This window comes from Poecilia latipinna, unplaced genomic scaffold (assembly GCF_001443285.1).
Source record: "Poecilia latipinna isolate Pla-1442-1.1 unplaced genomic scaffold, P_latipinna-1.0 Scaffold500, whole genome shotgun sequence".
Taxonomy (NCBI): domain Eukaryota; kingdom Metazoa; phylum Chordata; class Actinopteri; order Cyprinodontiformes; family Poeciliidae; genus Poecilia; species Poecilia latipinna.
Genome location: NW_015113116.1, coordinates 87,087 through 114,828, shown reverse-complemented (window position 1 = coordinate 114,828; position 27,742 = coordinate 87,087). Strand labels below are relative to the sequence as shown.

Sequence of the window (27,742 nt, the reverse complement as noted above, 5' to 3'; positions counted from 1 at the left end):
TTTATTTTTGTTCAAATTGATTCCAACAGTGAAGTTGCACAACTTCAACTGTTAAAAATGTGTTTTTGTTGAAGTATGTAGTTTTTTACACTGTAGTCAGGGATAGCATAGCATTGACAGTCTTTTGTATGAAACAAATATGCGGAAAAGGTTTTATAAGGTAGAAAGTGGTTACAGAGTTACTATGACAAGATATGCTCAGCTACAATATTAAAAATGAAATGCAACTGCGATGGAAGTTTGTAAAATAACATTTGTGATCACTATTAAATTTGAGACTGGCGTTTGAGGACACCAAAAACCTGACTTGGCCCCACTTTGATTAGCTGTTAGCTAATGCGTATGGGAGCTAACTAATCTCAAATCATACAAAATTAAGATGCTAAATCAGTTATTATCTGTTCCAGGCTTTAAAACCGAACATCACTTTAACCAGCTGCAAATAGCACTCATTTTCTGTTATAAGCAGTAACTCAAGGTGGCAAGAAAAAGAAAAAAATGTTTTAGTCAGGATATTTTATACATACAGGAACTTAGTTGCAGGCTCTTAGAAGTTAACATTCAGTGAAGGCAAAATAAATTCCAAATCTACATTCAAATAAAGCTTTATTAATCTACTATTTTGCAGTTATATGAACATCTGAAAACATTTGAATCTACAGAAACACCAAAAAAATAAATAAGTTAATAAATAAATATTATTACCCCAGATAAACAGATGATACAAGATTATAGAGACTAAACACCTGCTTAAGATACAGATACATATTTTATGTGAACATAAAAGCTGCTTAAAAAAAGATACATTTAAAGACTTTTAAAACAGCACCTGAGGACTAACTTTGCGTTAAGAGAACTTAATAGTGCAAGCGTATAAGATGAAATCTGGAAATGGTGCATCATAAGGACAGATGTATTTCAGTAAAAATTTCATTAGTGAGCAGAAAATAAAATTCAGAACCTTGTTGGTAGCTGGAGTGTGGTTTGATGTGTAAGTTTTTCTTTTCGCAAACCTTTTATGACATTATCTGTGAATGAAATGACTTTGTTCTATTAAGGAGTCCTCTAAGGTACTAACTTTAGTTAGAACATGCACCCAACTTCTAATTTCCATATAAACAGACTTTCAGTAACAGAGAACTGCAGATTTCAAATACAGATCAGCATTTGTATTGAGAGGAGACATAAAACCTTCTATTCGTGATGCAAGACACATTTCTGTGTCTTAACTTCCAGCCCCTGAATTAATTCATCCTGACTGTTCCTCCTTTAAATATTTAAATTAAATTAAATTTAAATACTAATTTAGAAGATTCCCATCTGGAATCTTATAAATTTTCAGATGTCAGAATCTCTATCATGTGTAGAAGTTATACAACAAGTTATACAACAAACTGTCAGCTGTCATTTACTGTCATAGACACTAACCATCACTTTTGCTGAGGATGCCGTAGATGGGTATTTGTTCTGTCCGATTTGATTCTCATAAATATTCTCCTGTAAATTATTCAAAGAAGCTGTGAGTCATTCTGGGACGTGGCTTTGTAAAAAAAAAAAAAAAAAACCAAAAGGAATCTTTGTTAGAGAGGGTTTGGTGTTGTCAGTCGCCTTTAGCTGCTTCATTTGTCAACTTAGCCATGGAGAAATGAGCTCTGAGGCTGCTTCCCCAAGGTCAGCACAGAGGTTGTTGTGGGGCTTTGGCCAGTCTTTCATGGTGGACTGAACAGCTTCAATACTGAGCTGCTATCCCAAAAGTTTGTGCCAAATTAACTTCACCTGTTCTGATATCATTTTAAAAACTAAGACAAGAACAATCAGGTAATTTGGCACTACAGGAACCTTTCTCTGGAGCCGCGACGGTTTTTGCCAGGCAATATTTTGCTAATTCAACAAAGTTGCTAACAATAAATAGATAAAAGTGCAGCCTCATTTTGGATGGGAAACAGTTATTAAACAGAAATAATCAAATTAACTAATAAAAATAGGAAAGCAGCATGGGATGCATTTACTTATTGTTTCTTGTTTTCCATGGAATTCTTAACGAAAAGCAAAACATTTCCAACAAGCAGGTTATGGTGAATGTTATGTCAAAATTTTCTATGCTGCTTTGGCTCTGAAACAATCATAAACATAATTTTAAGTTTCATTTCCTATTTTCAACCAATGCAATATGCTATAAGTTCTGGTTAAGCTGGTGTAAAGGAGGTATGTAAATTGAAAGTAAAAGGGGGAAAGGATTGATCCCTGAGGTACAACACCACTGCTTCGTGTTTAGAAGTGATGGCAAAGGTTTTGCTGGAGAACTAAATCTCTAAATCACAAAAAATTTGTAGCAGTGTGATAAAGAGGTAGATAAAGTGCCCAAATACCAGGATGATAAGTTAAGAATGGAAAAAAAAAATCTTTAAATACAAATTTCCAGTATAAAAAATATTCTTTGTTTGTAAGCTAAACCATTGGCTCATCATCGCTGTCTTCTACCACCTGAAGGAGTCTCTGTGAAGGCCTCAGGGTGGAGAGAGGGATGGAGGAAGAAGGTGATGGAGGAGGGGTTGTGGAAGGAGGGGCAGGAGGAGGAGTGGAAGGTGGAGGGAGGGTGAGATTGCTGTTGTAACTGTAACTTCCACTTGTTGAAGTGCTGCTGCAGCGGCGGATGCTGCTGCTACACTCCTCTACTTCCCTCGGTACACCCTCAATCCATACCTCTGTTTCATGCTCATGGTGATCATGATGATGATTATTATTATGGTGTTGGTTGTGGTCAGGGGTTAAAGAGAGGGGAGGCTCTGGGATAATTTGAGACAATGGTGGAGAGGCTGCAGTGGGAGATGAGGGAGCACTGGAAGAAGAGGGTGGAGGTTTAGGGACAGATTTGTGTTTGCTGATGTCACGAAAGCTGGCCAAAGGGGGCCGGAGCCGGACACCGGAGCGCGTGGAGCCTTCGATGGCCTTCTGGAGCTGAGGAAGCAAAGAAAGGGAAACGGAATTGGAAATAAAAGAAAAAGAATTAAGAAAATAGGATTTATAAGACGATACAGAAGAAAAAAATGACATTTCAGTACAAGGCTCTTAGAAAATTATGGAAATCAAAGCCAGTCATTAACAAACACTATATTATTGAAGTCAATAATTTCAGACAGTTTAAGAGACTTTTAAGTCTAAAGCAATTGGAAAAAGCATTTGCATTTTGGCTTCATAGTCAAAGAAATGCAACAGAATTACTTAAAGCTAGTCTAAAAGGTATAAGCTTGACCACTGTGTCAACATTTAAACATAGAGCAAATGATATACATATACTGATTTAAACAAAAATATAAATTTCAATCATGGGCCACAAAACTGTCATTAGACAATGCATGACTTCTTCCTTTTCTGCCACCTATATCTCCCAGTAACACTCTTCTGTGCTTCTAATAATAATTGTTTACCGTGACAGAAATGATAGGAAATATGTGTTTATGCTTTTAAAAATTACAATAGGATACAGTTGGTATCAGAAAGTCAAATGATTGGCCAAATTGGAAATTGACCACAAATGTGTGCAGCATCTATTCATTGTTTTTCTTATTTATCAAAGAAGAAGAGTTAGGTGTCAGTATTTGGTTGCATGAACAAAATGCTGATATTTTGTGTCATACGTAGTGCAATGGCAAGAGAGAGAAGCAGAAAAAGTGACTTTTCTAACTTAAGTTTCTTACCTCTTTTAAAGCCACCACCCCCACAAGTTTTCCAATGCTGGTCACATAAGCGTGACTTAGTCCAAGCAGGGAGAATAATGTGTGAGTCTGCAGAGACAAGGTGAAAAGGTAACTCAGCCAACTGTCAGAAAATACTGCTCCTAAAAGGACATTTCTTTTTATCTGTCTGTGACTTCAGACGATTTACAAGCCCAGTGCTTCTCTGTCTGCTCTGTCTAGACACAAAGAGAACAAAGTGGCTTCAGACTCAACACAAAGGGAAAGTCCTTGAGCATATTTTGAATGCACAAACTATATTTTTCATACAGCAGCTGAGGTCCCACTGAGGGGAGCTCTTTGTATGCATCAGTACATCTCAATCACAAGGACTCTTTTGCACATGAATGAGCACGGTATTCTGTGTATTACCATGGAAATGAAATCGCAAAAAAGAATAATAAGGCTAAGATGGTGTTTATTCGCTTCTGCCTCCTGAAAATGACAGTAAATCCTGGATCCACTAAGATTTATAACAATGGGAATTCAATCCTGTGGTACCAACTGCTGAATACATGAAAAGAGCAGAAGTCTAATGAGTGTGTGGAAGTGTTACCAGAAAGCAGATTTACATAATGTGAGAAAATTTGCAACTAAGAGAGATTTCTGGAATGTTTATATCGTCTTTCACACTGCTATTTAAATGCAAACGGAAAAGAATGACAGTCATCTTAAGCAATGAAGTAGTAAAATATTTTGTTTTAAATCATAATGACTAACAAATAAAAAAAAATAAACAATTTAACAAAAAACTGAAGTTCTAAGAAAAGTCTCAGAATGTATCAATTAGCTCACAATCAGCAAACCTAGGAAATTCTGCACATCAAGGTTTCCTGCAACAGGGGATGGCCGTTTTAGTCAAAATTAAACAATAACTGTGCAAACACCAACAATGCAAAAATGCCTTGGATTATCAAATTTATTGTACAAAATACTTGCATGTACAGATAATTTTTTGACAGCTCTCACAACAAGATTAATTAATATGTGTTTTATAACGTCTTTATTTTACTTAATAATAAGAATGATGAATAAGCGCCTTGGTCATATAGGGAATAGTATTGGTTTCATAAAAAGTCCTCTTTTATACACCCTGCAGAGGTCACCAGTCCTTTACACACAGCTAGGAATGTGCAAGAGCAATTTAGTTTGATGAAGGGTCAGTTTTTATCTCATTGACTTCTATCAGCCACATTTTTGACAGTCTGGCGTATCCAAGTGATACTCATGAATGTATAAGAAGACATGGAAACTTCAAACTGAAACTTAGATCCAAACCTCGGCCTTTATTGTTGTGTAACAACTGCTTTTCTAAACATCAACGCCAATGTATTAGGTTTTTTTTCTTGCATATTTTATCATTCATTAGCAGCATAAATATGAAAATCAGCGTTTTACTTTTTCATGATCCACCTTCGACATGCCTGCAGCTCTGTTTGCAGGTACAGATGTGAGAAATCATGGTTTGAATATATGGCACTGATTAATGCATGAACATTTGTAATTTCAGACCGGGGAGAAATCTGACTCATATGTGGACAACGAGGTCACATAACACCCACTGAAACAAGACTAGAAAATCAACAGATGTGGTATTTTGATTAGATTATACATTTCCAATTATGCACAACATTTCCGAATGCGCAGAAAGTCCAGGGTGTTAAGATTCGACGTAACGCTTTCGGAGAAATGAAATTAGAGCAGGAGAACAGCTGTTTTACAAGGATTCAGGGGGAAGCCTTCCTCCACCAACCTTGTGCAATGAAGTTCTCTCCACCAGCTGGAAAGGTGAAGGGTCAATTCGTATCTCATCGATTTCCATCGGCTTGTCCATCTCTGCCTCTTCCCACGCTTTGATCTGCAGCAGCAAATAAACACCAAGGCCACAGGGATGAATCAGCCGACTGAGATTCAGACCAGGGGGAAACAAAGTTATTGTATTCAGAAGTATGACTTTAGCCAGAGGGAAGCATCAAGATTTGTTTTTTCTGAGGAGTCATAAAACATATGAACAAATCTATCAGGCAATAAAAATAGCCATTATATAATTTATAAACACTGAGATGTCAGTATGGGTAAAAAATATTCATGTCTGTAAACTGTATTTTTAGCTACAAAGAGGAGAATGCCTTTCTTTTGCAATAAGAAGGGCATTGAAAAACCTTGAGACCTTGTGTCTAGTCCTTGCATGTCCTGCTTTTACCCTGAGATTTAGAGGGTGTGACACCTTTTAGCCTCTTTTTGGATTTTGCAGATAAGACTCGGCCTCTTGTGACAGAGCCAGCGCTTTTTTACAGGATGGTGTGGAGAATTTTGGGAAGGCGTCTAAAGAGTAGAACCAGGTTGGCAGACAGAAAAACACCACAGGGAATAATGGTGTTTTGGTGGATTAGCACAGAAAAACCTCCGTGCTTTGAATCTCCAATGCAGCAAATTTGCTATTAAGTCACATGTCATTGGTGATATTTCTATCATTAAACAACCTTTAAACAGTGTTGTGTATCAGAATGTGGACTCCTTGAATATGTCTCTTTGAGAGAGAATAAAAAAAAAAATGAACATAGGAGAAAAATGATTTCATCTTGCATGCAGTAATAATATTTTGCAAGGACACGGATGTGTTTCCTTGCTTTCAAATTACTTCAAGATCGTCACAGTGCACAAGTTCAGCTTTTCTGTGGTCAAATTGCAGCAGATTTTGTTTGTGGTTCATTCAGATGAAACACTTTGTTCAGATGAAATCAGTTTTTGTATCGGTGGATGATGGGATTCTCTCGTCAACAGTTAGCAGAATAGAATGGAAATTGATGGCTTTAAAAAAAAATCAAGAACTCAAAACCACAGTGATACTTTACTGTGAAAATAAATTGATTTAAGACAGTGGAAAATTGACCACTGTGTTTATAAAAGAAATACAAACAATCTAGAAAATCTTTTAATATTCTTCATTGGTCATTGACCTACCTTGTCTGAAGACATTGAGTCTGATAGAGGAGGAGGACAGGGTTCCTTGAGATAAAACAAGAAAAGACAAAAAAAAAGAGATTAGTTTCTGAATCTGAAGTTTGGGGTGACTGCAAGTGAAATGAAAATGTTACCTTAACAGTAATGGTAAACATTTGCCTTGGCTCTAAAAATGACATCTAAAAGCTGGAATTTCTGTTTGAAGAGGCTGTATTTTATATGGATTATTTTATTTTTGGCCTGCAGTCTCTCTGCAATTTGCACAGCACATCCAGCAGAAGAGGCCTGAATGGATGCAGGCGTTGAAATTCAGGGCAACACCTGCTGTGACTTATTTTGTAGAAGTGGGGCCTGTCCTGCATGCATTGACTTCATGTCTTGCTAAGCTTTGTCCTCCAAGTGATGGAAACAACATAATCTTACTCCAATGAAATGCTGTTTCTGTTTATTTAAATAAGAAGGAAACAAGGGGAGTGTTTTCTACTTTCAGCCAATATCGCTAAAGCTTTTATATTACTTGCAAAACGGCTTAGAATGTGGGTAAAAATAGTGGTCTAAACAGTAAATTACTACCTCCAACAACATTATGGAAGAATGCTGGTGGAAAATGTCCCCTTGCATGTCTGCTTGATATTCTGAGTAATAGATTTTTGTTTGATGTGAAAACATTCCCCTTGGAGGGAATTGATAATCAGCTCGACAATACAAAACCCTCAGTAGTGGGTAGAACAGAAATCACATTCTGAACCCTCCAGCTTGCAACCACACACTTCCGTACAGTGTGATTTTCCAGCCTGCAGGTGACGAGCTTTGTTTCCCTCGGTGAGTCAGACTGACTGCAGAGCTGAATATAAGAACTTCCCAGATGAGAGAAGATTGGAAAGAAATGTGTGATTTTGGAGAGGTTTTTCTGAAGCAGGTTGTCATTCTAAAATCTCTGTCGATCAATGAATAGAGGTCAAATGCTAACAAGTTCACCTACCAGTAGCCGTGCATGAACGCGGTTCTGGCGGTAGGCTATGTCTAAGGGATGAAGAGCTATTTGCATTTCAATAGTTCATAACATTTCATTACCGAGTCACATTTAAATAGCTGATTGAAGGAAAAAGGAACAAATTACCACCCAGAAAATAACATGCAGAGCAGCAAAAAACAGAGGAACTGCATTGTTAATGGAGCACATTCAGAAATTGAGTGACGCTCAACAAAAGCTGCATTCACAGACACACCTGCAGTTCCTTCTCCGACTGTCTGCTTTTAGAGGTGAAGAGATTTCTGAGCGTTCTCCTCACCGACTGCAGCGGACCTTTTTCTGAAAGAGGAGCGGCGGAAACAAGACGAGAGTCAATGAATTATACAAACACACCTTTAAAGAAAGTAACCCAACTGCAAATGGAATGTCAAGATTCTGCAGGAATCAACGAAACCTTTTTATTGTGGTTGCCTAGATACCACTTTACTTGGAGGCTGCAAATTGTTGAGTTTGATAAGCTACTGTGCAACAACTCACACACACATCCACACACACCATCTGCCTCCTCCCTGCAAACATTCAGCCAAGTCATTGCTGTTAGCAATACAAAGCTACACTGTCTGATTGTTTGACATCTGTTGAGTGCAGAGGAACAAACATGTTTGAATCTGTTTAATGAAAAGCTGACATTAATTAAACGAGTCTTACCAAGTTTGGCACATTGGGCTTTTGTGAAGCCGCAAGATACAGGTGTTGGATGGTTTTGTTTATTTTTAATTGGAATTTTGTTTGATAGATTAATAAAAATAATGCATAACTGTGAGGTGGGAAGAAAAAGTTTACTAAATGTTCTCTTTTTAAAAACCAGTTTGTTTGGGTATGTATATCAGCTTTTCATTTCAGGAGAAGAAGGAATTGTACTCACACCAAGCAGATATTAATTTACATCAGTCTAGTGATTGAACTTGTATAAAGAAATCAATATTTCTCTGAAAGGCTCTCAGAATGTAGTGGAATATGCTACATTGACTTCATGTCCTGTAAAAACTGGTTATTTATGTAGTAATTAACTCCAACAGAAGCTTTATCTTTGGGTTACAAGGTAGGAAATTGCTAATTATTTTTCTTCAACTGCAGTGAAATTATGTTTCATGTGTTTTCAGAGGTGAATACATGATGCAAAAATGTGTTGACCTTTGAACTCACCAATTGCAGGTGCAGTGTGGTTGAAGGAAGGGTCCTGAGGTTTCGGACGGGGTACAGGGCCGTTTCTTTCCTCCTGAACAGGGCTGCCCTGAAAACAACAAGACACAGCTCTGGATGTCTAAGCTGATGCTCCAAATTGGACAGCATATGTACTTTATCATTCATATTGGTTATTATAACTGGCCTGTTCTCTTTCATTTGCAATGCTATACCACTGTTAGGTTTAACTGTCAGTTAAGGGGATGCTCTATTTAGCTAATTATGCTCTTAGGGAATAGAATTATATTCTACTTTTATGGTTTTCTTTTAATTGCTTGGTCTTAAATGTGCAGGTAAAGTTGCTAAAATACAAGCAACTATTATGGTTTGAAACATAATGATGCATTGTTTTAATAAACAGATGTAATCAGGAATAAAACATAAAGCAAATTGTTGGCCCACCTTGACTCTTTCTTCATCTTCTTCCTCATCTACAAAGGCGAATGACTCCCAACTGCTTTTTGGACACTGAATCTGCTCCTGTAGGCTCGGACCCTGAGCTCACAGTCAGAGAGAGATTTTAAAGTACATGGATATTTTGTATGAATAAATAAACATCTATACTTTCACATTTGACATGGTATATAATCCACAGAGACAGATAGAATGTGATGGTCAGGTCTTTTAGAAATAGTAGAGGGTTACATTCTTTAGTCCAGCGGTGGCCAAGTCCAGTCCTCAACTATCCTGCAACTTTTAGTTGCATTCCTTCTCCTGCAAACCTGAATCACACGGCTGAATTCTCTTATCAGAATGTCATCCAGCTATGCAGAGTCCTGGTAGGGAGCCAATTATTTGATTCAGGTGCCTTGGAGAAGGAATGCATGTAAAAGCTGAAGGATAGAAGCTTTCCAGAGCTGGACTTGGACATCCCTGAAATCTTCTTTCAATTCGCAGTTATACATAGGAAGGCTGCTGACCTGAAACTGTCCAGGAGACAATCAATGACACCCTAAACAAGGGGGTTAAGCCACAAAAGTAAATTGCTAAAGAAGCTGGCCTCTAATGTAGTCTGTGTCTAAGTGTAGCAGAGTTAATTTTATTTATTTTATTTTTCTTTATGAACCTTCTCAAAACTAATTTTCTTTGAATTGACATGTCTGTTATATATTATTTCTGTTTTATTTTGCTTTCATTTTTGGTTCCTAGTGTGCAAAAATCCACCCTCATCTATGAATATTTGTTTTTCTTTGTTTTTTAATTGTATTTTATTTTGGTGGGGAAGCTTTTATTTTCTTACTTCCTGTTTTTGCGTTATATCCTGTGTGTTCCCGCTGCCCTCCTCAGTTCGCGCCAAGCTGCGCTGGGGAGAGGTAAGTGTACAGAGTTGTCTTTCATTTGTGTATTAAAATATTGGAAATGTTCTAAAAATATGTTGTAAACTCACATGTTATATATATATTGTTGTTTAACTGTTCATGTTTAGCGCAGCACTATGCTGGGCATTTGTCTCCCACATTGGTGACACCCATCAAGTTTTCTGTATCAACGTGGTTATTTAATTTTTTCTTTTGGTTGGTTAGGGTGTTTGTGGAGAATCCGGAGCCCAGGAGCTGCTGTTTAAAATGTTCTTGTTTTGAACAGGTATGTGTGTTTCAAATGTTATTTGGATGTGAAATTAATCTATTTAGTATATTTCTATGTTATGGTGGAAGATTGTAATTATAGGGCAGATTATTTCTGTTTAGGTTTTGTTTTAATTGTTTTGTATGACTGTAGATTTATTTTATTAGTGAACATCAGAGAATTTTGGTTTTGTTTAATGCATTTCTGTGTCGGTCTGCGCCAAGCTGCGCTGGGGAGAGGGTGTTTGTGGAGAATCCGGAGCCCAGGAGCTGCTGTTTAAAATGTTCTTGTTTTGAACAGGAATAAAACTATCCTGAATCCTGATTCCGGTGTGATTGACTTCCTGTTGCCAACCGTTACATAAGCACATTGATAAAAAAGTGGAAGGCAAAGTCTGGTAGCAAAACATGCACAGGTAAAGTTATAACTGCAATAAGAAACATTTTTATACAAAAAAAATAATAAAATTCCATCAGAAACAAACTTCTTGCTTAAATGAAAATAATTAGCATCTAAATCTGGTAGATGTATGAACAAGTTTGGGCTTAAACAAGTAAAATTACTGCACAATACGCAAAAATATTTTCAAAATGCCAATAATTATGTATTAAGGTTTTGAAGTGATATTCTATTTCTATGCAAAACCAATAATTGAATGTTTTATTTTGTTTCCTGAGATGAACTTTCCTTGATTGAACCTCTCCAATAAACTCAACTAAAATATTTTTTTTATATCAACACATGGTTACAAAACTTTCATAAAATCCACCTGGATTATCCACTGTTGGTAAAGCCATTAATGTTGTCACACCAAAAATATTAGAGATAAAAACAGAGCAAATATAACCTAAACATAAACATTTTCTAACCATCTACTTCTGTTTCATTTTAACAATTGCTTTGTGTCTCTGTCACTCAATGGACAGAGACAAAAACTGATAATAAAATTACATTACCTTACAAAAACAGCCTCGGCTAAGTAGATGAAACAGACAAATAGTTTCAATTACTGACAGTCATGATTTAAATTAAACATAACCTCTTCTGCAATGTAGACCAGTCATTAGACCAATTACTGCATTTGCAATTATGCTTCAGCACATGTTTTATGCAACCTATTACATATCTGTTTTATGGAGCAAACATTTCCCATCCAATTTAATGTAATCTGAAGGGCACTACACACATCATGATGGGCTTTGTGAAACGTCACATGAAAAGCATATTGGGATTTTCCCAGATTATGTGGGCCATTATCCAAAGTTGTGAACAGTAAAACTTGCAATCTTACACATTAATGCAGCAACAATGAAAAATAGTCTAAAAAATCTAAATAAATGACCCGGTTACATGTAATTTACCTCCATCAGAAGTCTTCTTTCTGGGGACAACCACCAATCACAGAGCGCTAGAAGCTCCACCCGGTCAACGCTGCCCAAGAGGATCATAGAATCTAAATAAACAACAAAAATAAGAATTACTTGGACTGCAACAAATAAAAAAAATTAACTTAAGTGCCTTAGGATTTTGAGGCTGGCAAATGTAACCTTACACAAACTCATTTATGATACGTTAGAAGATTTTCCTCTGCATTAGAATTTATTTTAACTGTACCTCACTTTATGTTTTGCTTCAGTTCAATTTAAGACGCCTAGTTTAAATATATAATAAGCATACCTTTAGAGTCAACCAAAGGGATAGTTTTCAGTGAGAAGGAGTCCAACAGGTGTTTGACTTCTCTGTATGTCGACTGGGATGATATGAACTTCACCTTTCTAACCATAATGTCCTCTACAAAGATGTTGTATTGGCTGCAGAGGTAAAAAAAAAAAATACATTCAAGATTAGAAATACATTTAAAGAAGTCAACTTAAGCATTACATGGAAAGAAAATAAACAGAAATTTAAAACTCATATATTGCTAAGACATGATGAAAGTTAACTGATAATAATAATTGTCTGCCATTATTAAGAAGTTGTTATGTTATGATGCTTTTAGTCAAACAGTTTTTGCACATCTCAGATTTTCAGGGTGTTGGTTCCAGATTTATGGAGCAAATAAACTAAATACTGCCTCCCCTTGTTGAGGTTTGGGATCTTTTGAACTTAGTTCTCACCTGGCAAACAATCCTGAAATGTATTTAAGCCCAGTACCTTTCAGAGTCTCAATGACCATTAACAAGATTTTAAAACTGTGTGCTTGTTTATGCTATGGACAAACTTACTCATTGACTGTTGTCTTGATTTGAAAACTGCTTGTCATCAGCACACGTTTAGTAAAGCGTGTTGTATAACTCCATAATTGAAGACAGAGAGAACGTAAAGATAAAATAAAACTGGCCCAAGAACAGACCTTTGGGGATCCCCAGATGTGGTGCTCATTTCCTTATATTTATAATTAGCAAATTACAAGAAGTTATCCCTGTTTATAAAAGAAAAGTTAAACTAATTTACCAAACACATTTTCTAGTCTTTCAAACACATATTTGAGAATATATAACACCATGGTAGAAGTTTTAGTTAAATCTCTATGCAAATAACACAAACCTCATGTGTCCAAAGCCAAGCTCTGGCAGGTACGGTAGCTTCTTGACCTGGATGATAGAGTCATACAGGGAAGGTTGCAGGCCCTGGGCCACCATGTTGGCTAGGATTACAGCCACCATCATGGGGAGTATGTGGGAGATTTGTCCTGTCAGCTCAAAACAGATAACGGCCGTAGACACGGTATGAGTCACAGCTCCGGTCAATGCTGCTGCACCTGTCAGAGACATAGGGTGGAAAAATGACAGAAGTATGGGACACAGAGCAAAGGAACAGTAATGGAAAGACGACCAGCGACACAAAATTAAAACAGAAGATATAACTACAAGTAAACTAGGGGACTTAAACAAGTCAGGACACAGAGCAATAAAGATATTAAGGTAGTGGTGGCTGTATAAAAATAATGATTTTCACAAACACAGCATGGAGATGGAAAAATGAGATCAGAAGAAGACTGGTTGGAGAGATCAATGAACAAAGAGGAGAGATGGCCTTTGCAGGGCAACAGGATAGAGAATGAAGGGAGGCCACATTTCTGAGTCAGCTGCTGAGGTGAGCACTGCAGAGCAAACCTACTGTGACATTTAACTGTCAAAGCAAAGCAACCAGAGGTTCTAAAAGAAAGGATGAAGGGAACAAAGGGGGAGAGAGACAACAAACGGTGAAAGTTGGGGGAGGTGAGGAGGATTAGGTGGGCAGAAGGGCAGGAAGACGACTTGACAGCAAGTGACGACTGGAGGACCAGCAAGTTTGACAAGAAGTGGAAGAGAAGTTGACAAGAAAGATATACTTGACACTTTTTCAAATCATTGGATGCATGAAGTTGGCAGGATGCAGTGAAAAAGAAATCCATAGAGAGACACTGCATGACGACATCGGAAACGGACAGTTTGGTAGCAAAACTTAAAAACCCTAACCCATGACAAAAAGCACTAACACAAAACAGAGCAAGAATAGATGAGAAAAGAAACTACATACTAACCGATGACTGCGTAACCCCCTGGAATGATGCGGTACAGAATGCTATCAAACACAATCCCATGAGGAAACAGGGTTGCCATGACTTCCCCAACCAGCCTCCCAAATGCAGCTCCTAAAAAAGGAGCATATGGTGAAAGTGAATACATATTCAACAGTAGACACTCAAATATGAAACATCTAGAGCGTTTCTACAGTATGTCTGTGAATTATACATTCATCTACTTCCTATGTGCACTTAATTGTGTTCAGTGTTGTTGAACTGGGAGGCTGGAGCTCATCTCCAGTGGTCACTGGGTAAAAGCCAGGGTAAACCCAGGAGAGGGTACCAGTCCATTACAGGGCCAACACACACACATAAAACTTTTCCCTTACACACACAGAAGTGTAATTAGATTCAAAGTGTTTGCTCATTTTTACTTAAAAAAAAACAGTTGGCAGAAGAAGCATGAGAGAGGACAAATAAAATTTCTTCAACTAGGTCACACATCCACATCAGGTTCCAGTAATACAGTGAGACAGTGCAGTAAGTTTAATGTAGAGGCAGCGCTTAGAAATTATCACTTCAAAGTTCTTCACTTGAGGCTCTCTGACCAAATAATGTATTTCTGCCCGGAGGCAATCTTTAAAAACAGCTTTTGATCTATTTGAAATTTGGGTCCAATTTTAATGTGAAGGGAGCAAATAGGGCATCCATCTGCATATTTTAAAGAGGTACTGAGCTAGATTTAAGGATGCATAAAACAACAAGGAAGAGCATGAAGTTGTTCTGCCTTTAGTTCTCCTTCAGAAGTGCTTTGCACACTGAACCATCTTTTCAATTGTAGGAATCTGGTGAATATGATGTTCAAGTCAGTACAATGGAGAGAATCCAGCTTTTGAAATTTAAAATCTGCTTTAAATTAGTGAAAATTAAAAACTGTTAATATTTTGGAACACAGCGGGATGAAAATGTATCAGTTTAATGTCACAAATAACTAATAACATCTAACACATTTGGAACCACATTTATTAACATTGGTTGCAGGTTTTAATTATACAAAAAGCACCTGGCCTGTTTTCATGTGCAAGAATTGGAAAACTGTATTGTTGGCCGAGCGGATTATTTAGTTCATCTAGCAAAAGCACAAAAGTATTTTCAACCATCATAATCATAATAATGAGTGATAGTTGATGTTTACAACTTAAATGATTACTCCTTCAGCTGATGGCATCAAAAATAGTAATTTATGAACAGTTATTTGCTATGTCTGTCTCTGTGTTGCCTTTTCATGAGCTGGGAAGCTGACCAGAGTTGACCCAGCCTCTCCCCTATAGGCAGCTGGAGATAGTCACTGTGTAGAAAATGGATTGATGGTTGAGGAATGAAAAAAATAATTTCCACCCAATAATAATCACTTGTTGTTTCTTTCTCACCGAGTATGAAGACGGGCATGAAGGCCCCAGATGGAATGGGCATGGTGGTGGCCACTGCAGACATCCAGAACTGCATGTCAGAAAGAGATGCAATACTGAAAATCTGCCAATAAAAGAGTTTGAAGCACATCTTAAAATGATTGAACACAAATTTGAATAAGTTGTTTGTATATGTAGTGCAGCATTCATACAAGGTTTTGACAAGCTGAACAACTAATTTTGAGACATTATGAGACAAGAAAAATGTATTATATTTTCGTTTAATAACTGCTCTTTTACTCTCATTATGTTACCCACCTTACATTCAGACTGCAGCCAAGGTGTCACGTCGCATAGCAACAAGAGTGTATAGTACCACACAATTTGAGCTTCTTATTAACTTTTTTTTTCCCCATTTGAGTTGGGGGGAAAAAAATCTTCCTATTCAGCCACAGCTTGATGAGTTCCAGTGATGGCGTTTGTGCTGTTTTGTATGTAAGGTCGGGGAGGAGATTCAATCATCCCTGGGTATGCTTGAGCATGGCACTTAATGAACATCTGCCCCAGAGAAGCTACAGATGCCGCTGCTGCAGCCTTGCCAGCTCAGTGTGGGCTGCTTACCAGTGGAAGTGTGAAAGGAGGCATGAAGAATGAACAAACTCCTCTGGACTCGTGCTAAACTTTGCTTTCAAATGTCAATTGCATTATTTTCAAAACAACACTTTCTTAATTTGAATGTAATTTCAAATCTGCATTTATAATAATATGCTTTGTTCTCGTCCCCATCAGAGATAATAACAACCTTAGTGGTGGATTTTTTTTGTTTGTTTTTTGGCATTTACCTGAAAACATCTGTGGTTTACCAGAACCCCTCCAAAACACCTGCTGCACACCGCCGCCCTCATTCGAAAAGAGTTTTTGGAAACATAACATTACCATTTCACCAGTCCAGAATACTATTCCATGCGTCATCTCACATCAGTGTTTGAGAACTAAATTACTATGGAAGAAAATAAAAACTCATTAGCACGTCTCTCACAGGGCAGCTCCTCTGCTGATGACAGAGAAGAGTGTGCTCAGTTTTTTTCCTCTCTTTTAATCTCAACAGCCAAAATCAATCAGGCAGAAAGACACACAACTCACAAAAGCAGTTTCACACACAAAAAGACATGTCAGTCGGCACACACTCTTTCGTCGGTGTCACAAATCCTTTGACAGATGGTACTAGCAACATGCTATGAAATTAGTGCAGAAGTCCAAGTGTGTTTCAAAGTAAAATAAAATACAGGACACCAAAAAAGAAAGACGGTGTGGAGGTTTAAACCAGGGATGTCCAGATTTGATTGGCCTCATTGCATAAACATACAGGCTATTGATCTAACTAAACTGATCAAAGTATTTTTCATTCTTTACAATGAAATTTACAGCAAAACTTAGATCGGACTGGCTGCAGCTGCTGTGTATCTGCACAAGTTTATCCATCACCACAATGAAATTATGAGCAGAATTATCAATGTATTGAATTGAATACAGAGATTATACATTCTAGTTTTAACATTAACTAATCACTTTATGCCAGGGATGATCAGACGTATCTTTAGAAACTAAAGTGGAAACTGTAGCACACAGATTGCCACTGTGGACAATACACTACGAAAGGAAGAGCATTAGTTTGCTGTAACCCTAAATGTAGAAAGAAAAAACAGTTTTTTGGCACTTACATGGCACCAAGTTGTCATATCACATATCACATTGTACTTGCAAATGATTTTCTCAAGATAATTTGTGTTTTTTTGAAGAGGTGATTTCTAAAAATGCTGTCAATAGTCCACTAATCCTAGTCAGATAGGCACTCCAGTTGAATCAGTTTTAATAATTTCAACAACTTAAATGGAAGATGAGATTCATGGGATACAATTAAGATTTGGCAGGGATGCTTTCCATACCTGTTTCACACATGTTAATCATTAAGGAAACCTCACTGTAGAAATATCAAGTCTAATAGTGGGCTCAGAAATGTCTTAGAGGTACCTGAGGCTGGAGACATCTGGAGATTTCTGCTCAGACTTTGGTATCAAACACAAAGAGAGAGAAATGATGATGTTAAATCTGAATCTGAGTCATCAGATGGGTGACGTTATACACATTCTGCTAAGGAAAATTTCAACCAAGGGGATCAAGACGACAGTTAAAATAAAACAATATGTCAGGTAATGACTTAAATATGAGGCAAAGGCTCTTAACCAAAAAGAAAAAACAGTGGATTGCTCTTTTCAGGTTGGGATCACATCCCTGAGGCGCATTTCGGAAAGACCCAGGATACACCTCAGGGAAAATAAATTCTGCCCTTCATGTCTCACTGTCATCTAAGCTCCTTGTTCAGGTTACAAAGAGTAAATTGCTTTGCTTATTAGAATCGTCATCACACAGGAAGTGTGTGCGTGTGTGTACAAGTTTCTAAGAAATCATAAAACAGCAAGAGGTGCTGGAAGCTTGCCAGCATTGCTGACCTTGGACAAGAATAAAATGTGGAGGCAAACTCACACTAGAACACACACATACACAGATGTCCCAATCACAGACACAACACAAGTGACCCTGCAACAATTGTCCCTGACGAAGAGGAGGATGACGAAAATGCTGACGTCAGGTGGCACCGGGGCCACGCACAAACAATCTCAGTCACATCCAAGGAGGTAGATGCAACGCAAGCAGAAATTTGTGTCCAGACACCAAACAATAAAACACCTAAATATCTAACGCAGCAAATACCACACTCAAACACACACACACACACACACAATTTCCCAGGAGACAGGCACGTACCTTCATGATGAAGAAGAGCAGCAGGATGATAAAGACGCTAACGTCAGGGTGCAGCCACGCAGCAGACCGGCCCAGAACAGCCGGAGAGGGAGATCCCGAAATCTTCGTCCATGTAAAGTTATCAAACAAAGAGTTGATGCACTCCCTGGGCATTAGCTGGAGACGTGGGAGGAAAGGTGAGAAACAGAGGGGAAGAAAGACAAAGCAGAACGATGGAAAGGGGACGGAAGAGGATTGAGAACAGAAAGCCATCAGTCAGTGGGAAAAATGGAATACAAAAATGGTTAAAAGTCTAAAAGACATGAGGCAAACAAGAGGAAACAGAAAAACTGAATGCACAAAGAGGTAAAAAAAAAATTAAAGTGTGGGACAAGAAAATTATCAAGAAGAGTGAAGCAGAGGAAAGAGACAGAAGAAGAAATTAAGATAAAAAGAAGAAATACTCTTTGGACTCGATGAGAGAAAGAAAAAGGAAAACAGTTTGAGACAGAGTGAAGCTTAACAAAAGGAGGATGAGAAATAAAAGATTTTAGATTAGATAAAAGTGAAAAGAAGTCGGATATAATAAACATGCAGGAAGTCATTCATCAAGCGGGACGTAGACTGGTATGGGTGGCCGTGTCCAAATGAATCATTCCCTTTGGATGACTCATGAATGACTAATTCACTTCAACCATTTTGCTCCACATTTGCATAGATGTCTCTGAATTTGCTCTGAGCCAGAAAACCATAGTGCTGCATCTGCATAATGCCTCTGCAGGGAAAATAGCAACGCCAGTGTCATTTTGATTTTCCACTTTTGCACTTCCTGCTTGTGTCGGGGTTAAATTGATGCCCACCATGGAAGATGTAAGATGAATCTTGAACGTCAACAAAAAAGTCTAAATTGTCTTTAATTTCACGTTTTGACATTTTGGGTCTAATCCTACTTCTTAGCATTCACTTTCCTCTTGTGTTGTTGCTTCTGTAACTTTACACTACTCTCCTTGGACAGTAAGGATTTTATTCACGAAAACAAGAAATATAATGATAGATAAGTAAAAGTAAAGGTTAGATGATCCATTGTGCAGCTATATTTTCTATAATCGACTTAATTTCAGGTATCATTTTTCCTGTTTATTTAACCCTCATACGATCTTAACATTCTGTTTACTCGCCTTGTCCTACGGGTCAAAAATGTCCCACCCTAACAAAAACCCCAAAATAAAGCAGCTTACTTGAATTTGAAATCCAAAATCTATTTTGCATGATCAAACAATCTGTTATTTATCAATTAAACTTAATTTAATTCATTTTTATCATGTTTTTTTTTTTTTGTTATACAACACAAACCAACTGTCGTAAGTTTTCTTTTACACAGTAAAAGTTTATTATTGTAATTATATAAATGTGAAGTAATTACTTCTGAATTAACTATACTAAAAGGGAAATAAGTCAACAATCGGTAATTTTTTTGTCAACAGTTCATTCTTTATACTGTTTAGGATGTCAATTATGAAATTCTCTCATACAACAACATAAGAACATCATCAACATATGTTGACCATTAGATGTTCAAAATGTTATGTTTAACATCCTGCAAAATTATATAAGATGTTTAGCATCTTGTGTCGGACAGTATGTGTGAACGTACAACCTATGACCTGTTGGGCAGTGAAACATCTGCTCACGGCTTCAGCAAGGAATCAACTAGGGTAGTTTGATTTAGGGCCTTTATATCCTCTATACTGAATTTGTTTTTATTATGCCTCAAATTGCTTTTTGTTGTGTTTGGGAGCTTGTGTGATGTGAGGGGTTAGCTACAGGTGCAGGTGCAGGTGAAATACAAGTTCAATTCCAATCCAGTTTATTTGATGTGTGTGCGTGTGCATATGCGGGTGTGTGTGGGTGTGCGCCTGCATGTGTGTGTGTGTGTGTGTGTGTGTGTCCTGGCTTTTTCGTCCCTATCTGTCCACTGTTGCCTTGTTACAGCTCTCTCTGTCCAGGTCAGGCTTCTAACTGTGAATTTTCAGCTCCTTTTCAGTTGCACAACATTAATATTTGTAAAAAAAAAAAAAAATGTAAAAGAAGAAGAAATATTGATGATAATAAAACATTTTTTATGAACATTTGTAAAACTGCTGCGATGCTGCTTGTTATTTAGGATTGCAGCTTCGCTTCAACCAGTTTTATTTTATGCAGCTGCGTTTTATTTTTTAATTAAAAATGTCCACTGTATGTTGGGCTGTTTTTGACTGGGAAACGATGTGTGGCAGAGTGGTGCTCAAATGTCCTGAAGCTGCAAACGCACCATCTGGACAGCTGCAGGTGCAGCCTGGAGTATTCTGATTGGCGCCACTTGTAGGAGAAAATGGCCCGAAGAAGCTGCACATGAAGCTTTTTAATGATAAAAACTCCCCCTTAAATTTAAGGTAAAACAATATAAGGCCATTTTGAGAAATTAAGCACCTTTTTTAATTGAAGCTGAGGTGAAAACCTGCTGAGGGGTAGAAGAGAGGTCTGCCATGAAGAGGAAAACATGGTGGAAAGTCAGGTAAGCTAACTATGCTAGTATGCTACCTTCCTGTCGGAACCAGTCTGTTAGTTTCATTTCCAACAACCGAAGTATTTATTTAATTTTATTCTTTTTTTTGTTTTGTTTTGTTTTACAAACAACTATCAAAGTAGTTTGAATGTTAACTGAGGGAAGTGCTAATTCTTTTCCGCAGACCATCGGTTCATTATGTATGACGGTAAAGGTGCTCGGATCTGGAGGACCCAAACAACTCTGTAAGTTTGTTTTTTTGTTTTCACAACATGAACTATTAGAACCAAAACCAGAACCCGCTACGAGCTGAGTAATAGAGCAGAAAATGTCCAAACAGCTAGCAAAGAAACCACAGGCATATAAAGAATAAACGCCTTCCCTGGCTGGGGAAGTTTGCTTCTCTGTGTATGATGTTTTTGATGCCTTTCTTTATGAACCTTCCCCGACTGGGGAAGTTCTTCGGGAGCCTTCCTCGACTGACAAGCAAGCTTCCCAGGCTGGGGAAGTTTGTAGCCTGTCCAGATCACTGTCCGAGGGAATGATTGTGCCAATCTTATCAGTGAGAAGGAGACAGTTGGGTTCAGAAAATCAAGTTTTACTTTGATGAAGGCGGCTCTAGAAGTCTGGACCCATGAAGAGAGTGCTGTCCAGACCACTGTCCGAGGGAATGATTTCCCCAGTCTTCTAAAAGACCAAACTTCTCCGGTTGGGGAAGTTTGCTGCAAAGAAGATAACGTGAAGGAGACAGAAATTTTGTGTTTTCTCAAAAATATATGGGAACAACTTTTGTTATTGTTGTTTTTTGGTTTGTATTGCTTGTGCTTTTTATTTTTATTACGAGATTCTCTTTACTTTAGTGATTATTTTGGGGTTTTATTTTTTCTATATATTGTCTGTATACTTCTTTATGGAACACTATGGAGACACAACTTTGTCAATCATCCCAATGAGAAGGAGACAGTTGGGTCCAAAAAATCAAATTTTGCTTTGACGAAAGCGGCATAAGTTACTATATATGTTACTATATATATACACACTGGTACACTAGTGTGTATGTACAGTATATAATTAATTATATATTGATCATTAAGTGGTCTATTCTGAGCATCTGTGGACCTCGTGATGAGGCTTAATTTTGGCTCAGAGCTGCTAATACATTTAGCTTCACAATTTTAATTTATGGTTTATTTTACATGTTTAGGTGTTCAGACATGCTTCTCAGAGTTTTCCAATTTAACTTTTGGATTAGTATTCTAATGAGTACATAACGCAGATTTTTGCTCACTATTAACATCCCTTTAACTTTTTTTCTATCTTGTCACCACTACAAACTTCAGTTTTATTTGATAAACCATCACAAATTAGTGTATTACTAAGAAGCACAAGGGAAATAAAACAAGATCTTATATGTTTTTAGAAAATAAATCTGAAGTTGTGCATCTATATTCAGCCCCTGTGAGTCAGCTTTTTACATAACTACCTTTCACTGCAACTGCAGCACAAAGTTTTAACAGATGTCTCTCTTAAAGCTTTGAACTTTGAAAGCTGACTGAAATGTTTACCCATTTATATTCGCAAGATAGCTAAAGCTAACTTTGTTTCTGTGTAGACAACAATCAAAACTATTTCCTTGCAACTTTGGTTGTCAAAGCATTTTGCACATAGTTGCAAAAGGTTGAGCTTTTGTCTCATCTGGCTTGAGCGCCTTCTTCCACATGTTTGCTTGTGGCAAATTGCTGCTTTCCGTGCCAGGGATTTATTTGTGAACAGCTCTATTTACTGACTGTGTGGATGCAATGTGACAAAATGTAGAATGGTTTAGGGGTGTGAATAGCTTAGCAGGAGTCTGCATTTTGCAACTTTTGAAGTCGGAAACCCTCAAATTATTTTCTCTTTTTGCATCAATGCATAATATTATTTTAAATATTTTTGTTCAAATAATTAACTTATTACATTGTTTTTTTCTGTCCCACCATTGTTTATTATTTTTTTCTCTTGTTCCCTGTTTCACAAAATTTGAATAAAACAAATTTTTATGGGAGATAAAATTTACCTTTGAACTTCAGGAAAAACCATGTGATAAACCAGCTACGAGTAGAAAGCAGCCACATAATTATCATCGTACCTATTTGTAGAAACTACTGGTTGTTGTAGCTATGGAACAAAACAGAATTGTTTTTTTGTTTTGTTATGTTTTGCTTTAAGACAGGCTAAAATGATCAAATTTGCACTCTGACCTCTCCAGCCATAAACTGTCCAAACCCTGGTGGGAAGGTCAAGGTGGCAATGACCAGTGTAACAGTAGCTGGAAAGATGAGTCGACTTGAAGTGTTAAAACACACACGCACACAACACACATACACACACACACACACACACACACACACACACACACACAAAGAAACAGAGGAAGAGAAGAAAAAAGCTGTTATTAATAACAAAACACAAATAACTATTTGAATATGTCTGTGAAGAATATTATGACCTGCAAATAAAATTCATAAATCTGTGTTCAGTTAAGCATATACGACAAATAAATTCTTCACACTGTAACATACAAAGACTCACTGTTTAATCAGGAAGCGGGTCATTGCGTTTGGTCGTCTCATGAACAGCACCACCTGTCTGTTCAGGTAGACAAAAAACGCCCCAAGAAATCCACAGGCAATCCTGCAAAGACAGAGGAACCTGGAGTTACAGCGCTCACTATTAAAGCAAAACAGCTTACTAAAAATATATTCCTTTATATTAAAATAGCTGGAATATTGGTAAGCTAATAAGTAAAAGCTGGAAAGTCTCTGATATTCCACACAAGTTTATTTTCTGAGAAGAAACCTCTTGATTTTTACTGTTGAACAAATGGAGACACAAAAATTATATTAGTGACATTTCTTGATTTCTGAGGTAAATTTTGAGTTTTATATCCTCAGACATCTGAGGCAACCAACATGTATTTGAAATAACATTTTGGTTGAAATGTGGATACGTTCAAAATGGGGCTCCACATGTCTTTCTATGTTTTTCAATTACTCACCCAATGATTGCGAATGCAGGAAGTTCCTGAAGATCAAACGGGAAATCCATACGAAAGTTTGTCCTGAACAGAGCAGTGATGGTCACTAGAAAACAACAAAAAAGACTCAACATTTTAAAAATCTAGAAAAAAAGAGGGAAAAATTAATGAATCCTTTTGCAACTCAGTCCAAAAATAAAATCAGAGAAATGAACGTTTTGATCAGATGTACGTTTTAGCCCATAAACACAGAGTCGAATTTGTTTAATAACGGAAAGTAGAAAAATGGCGCCCCCTTGTGGAAGAGACATACATGATCCTATTCATACAGTACATGCAAATATTTCTCTCCGATCCATACCTGCATCCTTGTTAAACACAGATAGCACTCTAAAGATGAAGGCACTAAATGTAGCAGCAAAGTATCCTCTCCAGTAGTTTCTCACAGCAAAGTATGTGGATGTTACCTCAATGCTAAAGAGCACACCTGTTGGAGAAAAAGAACAAAAGCACAAAGAAAGAAAACATGCAGAACATATCAAATGTTGCAGCTTTATATTTTCAACATTTAAAAATGTCATTATATATTTCAGACTAATTTAAACATTTGTCATTAAAAAAGGTTTTGCAGATTTTTCAGTCAGATTCTGAACTATCTTTAATAAATACTTCTCTACGCATCATTGCAAGTAAAGTTGGCTAAAAACAAACAGACAAACGAGGAAACAAACAAAAATTACAAATAAAATGAACATGGTTGACTACCTCCAAGTGGAGTACCAAAGCAGCAGCCCACCCCAACAGCACAGCCCACTGTCAGGATGTCCGTGTAACAGTAGGGATTCTACTGATCCAAAGAGCAAGGAGAGGTAATTAAAATAAGGAAAAACTGCAAGATATTTCCATCATATACATTATTTACAGTTACAGGGAAAATCTGCATGGAAAACCTTGCGTTTCCTGACTTTAGCTTACCTGATACACTCCTGAAAAGAAGGACATGAAGCGGCTGAGAACTGCTGCACAGATGCTTGCGATGTGTACAAAAGGACCCTGGGTGGAGGAGAACAGGAAAATTTGAATCAAATAGTAAAAACTGACCATCACACTCCAAACAAAAAGAAAGAAAAGCAAGGGGGGTGGGTTATTTCTTTGCCTACCTCTTTTCCTACGGGCATCCCACTGCCCAGAGCTGCAGTCAGGCCAATGACTTTTGCAATAAAAGCCTTTAGAGTCAAATATTCCTTAAGAACAACACCTCTCAGAATGGTCTTCAACTCAGGGATACCAGAACCTTACAAAAAAAGGCAAGACTGAGTTTATAGGAGCACAGTCTTCTCTGTAAATAAAACTATTTGTTTTACATCTTAAGGTCACACTGTAAAGTTCTTCAGAAAAAGGTCAACAGAGGACTATTTCTGTTTCTGGAATAGTATCTCTAAGATGTGATCTTCTTACCATGAAATATTTTGAAAAGAAAATTTGTACTTTTAGACTTAGTAAAATCTTTGCCAGATTGGCTCAGATTTTCATCACATTACGGAAGGCAATGCTGGAGAACCATTTACTGAAAGTTGGGCAAGTAACAAAATATTGTTTTGAGGTATAAGACAGAGGACAATATGAAGAAGTATGGGAATTTCAACTTCATTTTCAAACAGTCAGCTTAAACAACCAAACTTGACGCAGAGCAAATTAACATAGTTAAACTAAACATCATGGAATAGAATAATATTGGTTCAGCCAGTGTAAGTTAAGGTAAGAGCAAACAGATATTCTCCTGGACATGCAGGTTTTCACAGAGAAGCGTGAAGGTAAACATGAGGGTAGAGTTGGTACAAACCGATAGCTTGAGGAGAAACCAGGTGACAGAAAAGTGAGGAGAAGAGGATAAACATCAGGGGATAGGAAACCCAGGCCAGGTACTGCAGGGGGATGTTTCCCTTCAGTTCCTTATAAATCCATTTATACGCTAAAGAAAGAGGAATTTGGACAAGGAGGAAAAACTGAAGGGAGTAAAGACAAAAATGATGACCAAAAATGTGATGAAGCTATTATGCTAGAAAATGGAAATGGAGGATTTAAAGTGTAATGGGAAACAAAGGGAAAACATGAAGGAAGAAATTCCATTTTGTGCAACTACTCATCTGTGTTTAATTATACCTTGCAGGCTTTTTGCACTAGCATAGTCCATAGTCCAGCTGACCAGAGCCATCGTGATTCCCAGTAGAACCAGGAAGATCCAGTCTTCTCCCAGCCTCGTGACAAGAAACCGCTGCACCCGTGCTATGCAGTCTGTGAATCCAAGCAGCAGAAGATTAGAAAATGGTCCGCATCTTAAATATTTTTTACTTGATGATGCTAACCTCTGCATTTAGAGTAGGATCGCATTTTCCTCGTGGAGGTAAATTCGTTATCAGCCATTTGCTCATCTGTAGCCTCACTTTCCATGTTGGGCTGAAATCTTGTCTTTTGCCTGCTGTGATTGCCATGTTGGTGGCCGTAACTATGGCGACCATGTGTCCTCTCATGGCTGTGATGATGATGATGATGATTTCCATGTTTCTTGATCTGCCTCTCCGTCAGCAGGCGTGTGGCCTCCCGTCTGCCCGAGCCACCCTGGTTCTCCTGGTACTCTCCATAGAGCTGTAGCGCCGGCAGACCATTCCATTAGAACAAAGCAGAGCACATCACATCTGAACGGCATTCATCATTGAAACCCATCAACATGCACTGGTAGAATGTGGAGCGTAATAGTACTCTGGCTGAGAGGGGTTCATTTTAAAAATAGACAGAACCATGTGTTGACCCTCAAAGGCTCTAATGGAAGCGGAAACATGGACTCGGCATCTAGATTTATCACCTCTGGACGGGCTCCATAAAAACTACCCAGGACATCTGGGGAAGAGATTAATTCTCTGGATCGCAAGTAAACATGTCTATAACTGAAAGATGCCCTCATCTAGTCTCTCATGTGTCCAACCTTAGCCTAGCACTTAGCACAGTCTTCCTCTTCTCTAAATTTTACATCAATGAAAGCAGACCTAGCTGACTTCTTAATACAGCAGCTGATACAGTTGTGCTTATTAGTTTACATACAGCAGCAGAATTTCTGATATTTTGATAATTTCTCAGAGTATGAATGATGACAAAAAAAGCATTTCTTTTTTATCATTTGAAGGGGAAAGGTTGGATTGTCAGGTATTGTGATGAAAACCAGATATTTTGTACTTACATAAACTGTTCATTTTGAAATACTTATTCATTTAGTAATATTTCAAAAAATTATCCAGCTCTCCTTCTTAGAACATTTTTTTAGCCCTTTTAATTTTTCCATTGTTACTTTTGGTCAGCAAATAATTTTTGGACTGGCAACGTGCTCCACTCAATATTTATCAATGAGAAGCCTTGGAGTTGCGAGGTTACTTTCAAGGCTTGTCAGCACTCCTTGTTAAGAGACTTATGTGAATACCAATAACCTTAGCACTTTTCTACATTTTGTCACATTACAGCCAGAAACGTTCATGTATTTTATTGGTTTGCATAATAGAGCAGTACTAAGTTTTCCAAAATTTCGTAGTGGAAGACAAATGATGCATGGACTTTAACTGGCTGATTTGTAGAGTTCTCAACATTACTTTCCACCTAAACTGTGAATCTCTGCAGCTTCTCAGTGTTACCATGTGCATCTTGGCTACTCTGATAAACACTCTCAGTGACAGGCTGGTCCGCTTACTGTTACCTAACTCTGCTTTAGATTTCACAGGACTTCATCCCTGACCTGTCTGCTGTGTTGTTTGGTTGTCATGATGCTGTTTTTAACTAATGTTCTCAAACAAACTTCTGAAGCTATTATTCATCCTGAGGTGGACTTATTATGAGGTGACTTCTGAAGATTGTTATTTACGCAAGATTTTATTTGTTATCAAAGTAAAAGGCTGAAAATAATTGCATACCACAATTATTGAGTTTTTATT

The 27,742-nt window shown here is 37.5% G+C and overlaps 1 protein-coding gene and 1 long non-coding RNA gene across 2 annotated transcripts in view; one reads left to right on the top strand and one right to left on the bottom strand.

Moving 5' to 3' along the window:
* Window positions 1-406: 406 nt before the first annotated feature.
* The window catches only part of clcn1a (chloride channel, voltage-sensitive 1a), a 30,211-nt gene continuing 2,875 nt past the window's right edge, over window positions 407-27,742 (bottom strand). The window contains exons 2-24 of the mRNA XM_015040211.1: window positions 26,132-26,411; window positions 25,929-26,060; window positions 25,609-25,737; window positions 24,926-25,059; window positions 24,741-24,818; window positions 24,531-24,609; window positions 24,127-24,252; window positions 23,787-23,871; window positions 23,321-23,422; window positions 22,990-23,074; window positions 18,226-18,381; window positions 15,421-15,490; window positions 14,009-14,119; window positions 13,030-13,243; window positions 12,160-12,293; window positions 11,844-11,935; window positions 9,319-9,411; window positions 8,878-8,965; window positions 7,928-8,010; window positions 6,699-6,743; window positions 5,488-5,592; window positions 3,699-3,785; window positions 407-2,958 (exon numbers count right to left, since the gene is read on the bottom strand). Of these exons, the coding sequence (XP_014895697.1) occupies window positions 2,449-2,958; window positions 3,699-3,785; window positions 5,488-5,592; window positions 6,699-6,743; window positions 7,928-8,010; window positions 8,878-8,965; window positions 9,319-9,411; window positions 11,844-11,935; window positions 12,160-12,293; window positions 13,030-13,243; window positions 14,009-14,119; window positions 15,421-15,490; window positions 18,226-18,381; window positions 22,990-23,074; window positions 23,321-23,422; window positions 23,787-23,871; window positions 24,127-24,252; window positions 24,531-24,609; window positions 24,741-24,818; window positions 24,926-25,059; window positions 25,609-25,737; window positions 25,929-26,060; window positions 26,132-26,411 (3,018 nt within the window). The 3' untranslated portion in view covers window positions 407-2,448. The remainder of the gene's footprint in view (window positions 2,959-3,698; window positions 3,786-5,487; window positions 5,593-6,698; window positions 6,744-7,927; window positions 8,011-8,877; window positions 8,966-9,318; window positions 9,412-11,843; window positions 11,936-12,159; window positions 12,294-13,029; window positions 13,244-14,008; window positions 14,120-15,420; window positions 15,491-18,225; window positions 18,382-22,989; window positions 23,075-23,320; window positions 23,423-23,786; window positions 23,872-24,126; window positions 24,253-24,530; window positions 24,610-24,740; window positions 24,819-24,925; window positions 25,060-25,608; window positions 25,738-25,928; window positions 26,061-26,131; window positions 26,412-27,742) is intronic.
* Window positions 7,346-21,539, top strand: LOC106952224 (uncharacterized). Its single transcript, XR_001425938.1, has 4 exons — window positions 7,346-7,357; window positions 9,576-9,577; window positions 18,781-20,758; window positions 20,934-21,539. It is a non-coding gene; the product is annotated as an uncharacterized LOC106952224 (long non-coding RNA).